The 6,685-nt window shown below is 52.3% G+C and overlaps 1 protein-coding gene across 1 annotated transcript in view; it reads right to left on the bottom strand.

Moving 5' to 3' along the window:
* Window positions 1-1,673: 1,673 nt before the first annotated feature.
* CUNH2orf68 (chromosome unknown C2orf68 homolog) overlaps window positions 1,674-6,685 on the bottom strand; it is a 5,534-nt gene continuing 522 nt past the window's right edge. Inside the window, exons 2-3 of the mRNA XM_045283848.1 lie at window positions 5,699-5,953; window positions 1,674-5,334 (exon numbers count right to left, since the gene is read on the bottom strand). Coding sequence (XP_045139783.1) covers window positions 5,212-5,334; window positions 5,699-5,953 — 378 coding nt within the window. The 3' untranslated portion in view covers window positions 1,674-5,211. The remainder of the gene's footprint in view (window positions 5,335-5,698; window positions 5,954-6,685) is intronic.

Genomic DNA, 6,685 nt, shown 5'->3' on the forward strand with positions numbered 1-6,685 from the left:
CCCGAGCCCCTGCGCCCGCGTCACTGGGGGAAAGTGGGCGGGGTCCCAACTTCGGGAGACCCAGGCGCTGCGGGCTGTGGCCCCGGGGACCAGACGGGCGCTTGCTGGCCGAGATTCCACCACAATTATCCCGATTACCCTGTTCCTGGAGGCAAGAGCCCTCGCGGGGAGGGCCAACCACCCTTCCAGTTCCATCTGATAGTCTGCACGTGCCTGGGGGAAGCCTCCCTCCGCCACTGGGCATTTTACATTCTGGTCTGACGACAGTTAGACTGGAGGGAGCTGGATCAACCAGACACCGGGCTCACGTGCCTGTCAAAGGGTGGGAGGCGGGTCCATACAGAAACCAGCATAAAGCTTTAAGGAAGCAGAGCACCTTGGATGTGTGTCCGGCCCCCCACCCCCCACCCCCCCGCCCAGCAAACCCTGTTGGAAGGCTACTGTACCAGGACACAGAGTATTGTCCAGAAGCCATGGTTCTTGACTAGACACTGAAGTCAAGGTTCCAGAGACCAATGGATATCCACTTGATAGCTATTTTATAGGCAAGGGCAGGGTAGGTAAGGACCAATAGAGTCAGGTGTTGGTAAGCAGAGAGAGGAAAACAAGAGGAATCTAGGGAAAGGAATCATGCGAAAAGAAACCACTTATCTTTTACCAAAATGTGCCGCATGCATTCTTGACACTAAACATCTGAACGATTCAAAGGGTGGGAATACTTCCTTTTACAGACCAGAAATGTGCCTGCATGCAGCGCATACCATGACACATTCCTGTTGCAGCCCCTACAAGGCAGCTCGGGCTGGGGCAGGCAGATGAAGGAAGTATGGGCCACCAGGCACAAGGAGCTGGAGTCACGAAGTGGTGAGACAAAGGTTAAGTGCAGAGAGGGCCATGTGCTGGGAGGAATGGAGCAGGGAAGGCAGACTCACCTGGGTAATGGTTTGAGGGAGGCACACTTTGGGCCCCAGTGGAAGGTAGAAATACATACATTTGGTGCACCCTTTTACAAACTGCATCATCTGCAGGGCAGGTAGCTGTGCAGGGTGATCTCTGTACAAGAACACTTGGCAGAACGATGAGCAAGGGCCAGTCCACCTCTGCTGGTACCTTCTGTGCCTGGGAAGGAAGGCTACTTTTCAGAGGCACCACCTTCCGACCCAGCTGCAACCCCATGGGACAGGCACTTTCGTCTTACCAGCCAATGGTGGTATGAAACCCCAGCATTTCCTACTCCATTGGCCACTTAATGGCCACCTCCTATGGAGCTGGGGTAGAATCCCGCGGGGTCCAACCATTATCAGAGTGAAGGCCGGGGAGGATTAGTCAACTTCTAAAATGGTTTCTTTAATGTGGAAGTGGAGGTCAGAGATACACCCAGATCTGTGACAAGAAGGCAACTTTTGGCTTACTGTTACTGTAGTATGAGTGGTTCGTTCCAAAGTGGGATGAGCCTGACGCTAGCCTTTCCCTATCGTAGGCCTCTTGATGGGTAGTTGGGATGGGGGTGGGCGGGGCACTAAGAAGTAAGGTGTTCTGCTTCAACCAGCCCTCCAAATAAGTGAGGTGAGGGCTTTCCAGCCCTGAATTCCCTGTTATGGTGAATGTCTTTAGGGCAGGTCTTTAATCTACAATTCCCATATGTACACAAGTGATTTCACAACTCTTGGAAAAACAGTGCTGCAAAAATAATGTTTATTGATTTTGGGGGGTGGGGGAAAACAAAAAAACATTGCATTTCAAAAGTACCTTTTCCCCAAGATTTAAACAGAAACACTGAAAAGAGAACTCAGAAGAGTGTCTGGCTTTTTACTATAGCACCACAACATAACCAGTGCAACCAGTCTCCCTGTTGGCTCTGAAAAGGCAGAGAGAGCATTCACTTAAGGGTTCACTTTTAGGCCTGCTCCAACTCTTGGGGAGATCTGATATGGCTTCATGATCATCTGATACCTCCTGGATAGGGCAGGACTTCAACAAGAGGACTTAAAATGTTTAAAATATTTGGTAACATTCTGCAGTGTTTGCACCCAGAGACGGCTCCGAGGGAGGAGTACTGTCTTGACTCCTCTTTCTCCCTGCCAAGGCTTCATGTGCATCGGTGAACCAGGGGGGGTCTGCCAGCCTGCACGTTGGACACTTACTACCTCAAAGGGCTGCCTTCCACCGTGCAAGCTCGGCTCTAGTTGGCAGACCCCTCCGAGTGGACCATGGAGATCGAATGCCCTTCCAGAGGCACTTCCAGAGGGAAAAGCAGTGGAACTGCCCACGATGGTCCCGCTGGCTGGCTGGCCGGCCTCCAGAAGCTCCTACTCATGCTTAGTACAAAACACTCCAGTTTTTCCCTTTCTTGCATTACATTCTACAAAGACCTGGCTTTTACCCCTGCACACCCCAGCTCCCATCTGTAACATCACCCACTGCAGACCAGGAAGCACACAGGCTTAAATGGACAGCTTACCTTCAACAAGGACACTTTGCTGAGTGGACATGAGAGATACATGCCAAGCTCCCAGACCTGTTTCTTGGGAAAGTTGGATAGGCGATTGCCACTGCACCTCACGGCCCAGGCTGCCAGCACAGCTACTTAATGGGACAGCAAAGTGTTTGGGACATCAGAGACCTGCCCGATGCCAAACTTTGCCGAGTCACCCAGGACATCCCAGATACAGATCTGCCCCACAGGGCTTTCTCCTCTGTAATCTTTGCCGGACCACACTGCCAGGTGTTTCTCCTGCAGTCACAGCATAGGTTTGACCTACCAACCTTTCAGTGAACACTGTCTCCATTAGGGCTCCTCCAGGACCCTAGATGAGGGGTGGCCCTGCAGGTACCCCAGAGGTATTTCAGACAGGTCTGAAGCAATGGCTGCATCGATGACGTGTGTGTAAACCTCCAGCAGGTCAGCTTTGGAGAACATCGACCTGCCAGGTCCATCCTCCACAGTCAAGTTGTACACCACTGCCAGGGTAGGGCCAGGGGTTTCTGCAACTTTATGGAAGGAGACCACTTCAACTTTCTCCTTGGAGTGGGTGGTAGATTTGAACTACTGACCTTGTAGTTAGTATTCCAATGCTTAACCCACAATATACATTTGTAGCTGAAAATGGAAATGCTTTCTTGGATAGGAAATATCTGTACTTCATAAGCAAAGTGCCCCAAGAGGAAAAAGTTTAAATGCAAGGAGTTCCCATCAGGCTCCACCCTGAGGCCTTTGTAAGGGCCACATACCGCTTAAAGGGACAAAGCAGGCACACACTAATTAAAACACCATCTCCCCTTTACAGCTTCCCTCCTTTCAGGACAGGAAGGGAGGCAAACATTCCAGAAGCCTGCCCCCTTACTCTGGCTTTGTTTCCAAGTTCTAGAATGAAATCCCCAAACAGGTGATTGGTTCAGCTTTGTTGAAGACAGATCTAAAAAGTATTTCAAGACTAGGTAGCCTAAGAATTCCAGTAAAATCCTATGTTCCAAGTCATGAGATCAGACGAAGAACAGGAAGGCTAAAATTACTGGTTCTCTGAGCTGGCAGCCTGGGGGTGGAGTTTGGCAAGCCTCCCAGTCCTGTGAGGCCTTGGATGGTCATTAACATTTTAAGTCAAAAGGCACTTCCAGCCTAGTTGAGGAAGAGGGCAAAGACTTTCTACTGGAAAGGAGAAGGAGGCGCTGGGCTGGCAAATTTAAGGCATTCACCCTCAGGCCGGCTCTGTGGTAAAGTGAACTCTGATCCTTGGCTGCATCACCACTAGGCCCTTCTAATTTGTCCACTTCCTGCCCCCACACTCCCTAGCATTCCTCTGGCACTGCTAGTGGTGGTGTGCTGGTCTTAATGGTTGGTAGACTTGAAAAGTAGCTGCCTCATCTCATCTCAGAGGTGGTAGACTCTCAGGTGTACGGAACAAACCAACAGCTTCCTGAGAGAGATGGACTAGCCAACAGTCAGGCTGAACTTGAACCTGGGGTAGGGGGGCTTGGTTGCAGATGCCACAGGTTTGGCCACAGAGGCAAGGCCGACTTGCTGGAGAGCTGAAGTGGCTCCGAGCCTTGAGCCTCGGTATGCACAATGCTTGGAGGACTTCTCGGACCTCAGCTTAACCCATCGTTGGAAACATGCCCTCCAGGTGGAAGCGGCGACAATCCTGAGATCTTTATTCCAGGGGAATAAGCCCGGGAAGTTAGGGAAAGAAAAGAGCCTGAGTCACAAACAGGCTCACTTTAGTCCTTTTGTGGGGTGGTTCAGGGACGTTTTCCTCATGTTGAAATCTCCTTTGTATGTTTGCTCCAGACTGTTAAGTCAACATTTGGAGACAGTTTCAAGATTGTTCTGATAACTTCTCTAGTTTGAGCAGATAAGAGACAAACTAGGGGTTAGGTCAAAAGCTGGAATTCCACAGCCCTAACCAAGGCCGGTTTTGCAACAAGAAATCAATGCAGTTTAGTTCCAGTATCTTCTTCTTAGGTCTCCTATTAGACTGTGTAAGGCAGCAGGGTTAGCCAGGAACTTGCAAACGTCATGAAAAGGGAGGGAAACAAGCTTGCATATAGGCCCCCACAATGAAAGGTCTCCCACTTTATTTTAACAGCATTACCTAGAGAGAACCCCACATCTAAAGTCCTGAGCAGCTGGCGGTCAGACCACTGTCTACACCTTCAGGGAGGCTCTTGCCAGTGTGGCAAGAGGGTGGGGTCAAAGAGCTGAACACTACCTGAGGCGAGATGAGAGACAAGAAGGAACAAAGCAGCGGCGACAAAATCCAGCTGGAAAAGGATCCAGGAAGGAAAACACGGACCTGGAGTGCAGTAGGCAGGAGCCAGAAGAACCACACACACAGGGGCATGGAGCCAGGGCGAACAGGAGCAGCCCAGTGTCCCATGGCACGTGACCTCAGTCAGGGAGCTGCAAGAGGGCACAAAGCCACCAGAAGAGCCAGCTCTTCCCGGAGACTCAGCTTTCAGAAAACATCAAACTCGAACAAACTTCTCAAAATATTCCAGAACATCAGGCTGGCAAAATGGGTCAGCATATGGGGAAATACTGGCGTCGAGAGAGGCGGCCAGTGCTGCAACATCCTTCTCCTAGGGAGGCAGCAGCTCTTGGGCTCAAGGGCAGTGGGTGGTCCTGGCACCCTGAAACCAGGAGTCAGCTCCTGGGCGGAATTCTTTCCAGTGCAGTCGCAAAGTGCCAGCCTGGAGAGGATGTGGCCAATCCCATCAGTGTTTGCTCTGCCGCTTTGCGATCTCTTCCTGGACACGCAGCTTAAGGGCGTCTCGCATGAGTGGATCCAGAGGCGTGTGCGCTGACACCTCCTCACTCACCCTTCCTGGGTCGTCGTCCTATGTGGAGAAGAGTCAGGAAGCTCAGGGCATGGCCTCTTCGTGAAAGGCGGCCAGCCCTGTGCCTAGACACACTCACAGAAGGCCCTGGGGCACACGATGTCTTGCCGACTGCTGTCACTGCCCAGGCTATCCCATCAGAGTGATTCTCACCGGGGGCCACGAGCCTTCCCTGTTTCCCCCATGAGAACCACTGTGTCCTGGGCGCGGGCCGTGCTTGGAAAGCATCACCGGGCAGTCCTGTGCTCCTGTGCGGAGCACACACTGCCCACTGGCCCTGAGAAAGCAGTGGTTCAAGACCTGGCAGTAAGGCCTACCGTGGCCCAGGCCCTCCAGGCTGCAGCGGTTTCCACCTGCGGCGTACCTGATACACAATCACTGATGTGACCTCTCCGCTGTCCGCCTCATACTCTAAGCAGAAGAGCTGATGGCCAGAAGGCTCCAGCTCAGAGCCACCACTACTGCTGCTTTCACCGGACTCCTCATAGTCAGGGTTGCTTGGGTGAGTAGAACCATCTGGAGGGATGAACCACAGTGAGAGGGAAGAGGGGGAGGCAGGTGGTGCCCCTGCCCAAAGAGATGACAACGCAGGAAGACATCCTGCAAACAAAGTCCTAATCTATTTATGGGACCAGATGTGTGTGTGTGTGTGTGTGTGTGTGAGTGTGTGTGGGAGATGTGCTGCCAGTTTTAATTACCTCTATATCCTTGCTGGGAGCCCAGCACCATCCTGTCTTATAGCAGGTGATTACAATGTTTTTTATCTAGTGAATGGAATTGAAAGGTAACTGAGGAGTGGAGAGAATAGTCTCTGGAGCCCCTGCTGGGATCAAACCCAGGTTCTGCCATGTAGCAGCTAGGAGCCAAGTTACTCCCTATGTCTCAGCGTCCTAACCCGGGAAACAAATGTAACAATCTGTTCCACCTTCTGGGGAGTAAAGACTCAATGAGATAGTGTGCTCAGAAGGAAAAGCCCTTCTGTTAAGGCTTGGCAACCCCTCGCGCTGTTCGCTGCTGGGACCCCTAGATCACAGGGCAGATGGGTGGGGCGGTGGGGAATTCCATTCCTGGGTTTGCACTTTTCCTTCACAATGGAACCCTGGTCCCTGGTAGCTGGGCCAGGGTTTCTCGCTGCTAAAGCCTGGGGAGACAGACGGCGGGCCGCGAGGGCAAACCTACACACGCCTTCCGGCCAGCTCCGGGCATTTCCCAGGGACCCTCTGTGATGGTCAGGCTGACTCTTAACCGGGGGCTACAAGCCCTCCCTGTTCCCTGGGGGCAAGAAGTAATTAGAGAAAGGGGGCCGCCGGAGTGGAAGCTCCGCGCAGGGACGCAGAGTGGTTTTTCCAGG

Source organism: Echinops telfairi, unplaced genomic scaffold (assembly GCF_000313985.2).
Source record: "Echinops telfairi isolate 266 unplaced genomic scaffold, ASM31398v2 ScPeMD7_7467;HRSCAF=8505_1, whole genome shotgun sequence".
NCBI classification, from domain to species: Eukaryota; Metazoa; Chordata; class Mammalia; order Afrosoricida; family Tenrecidae; genus Echinops; species Echinops telfairi.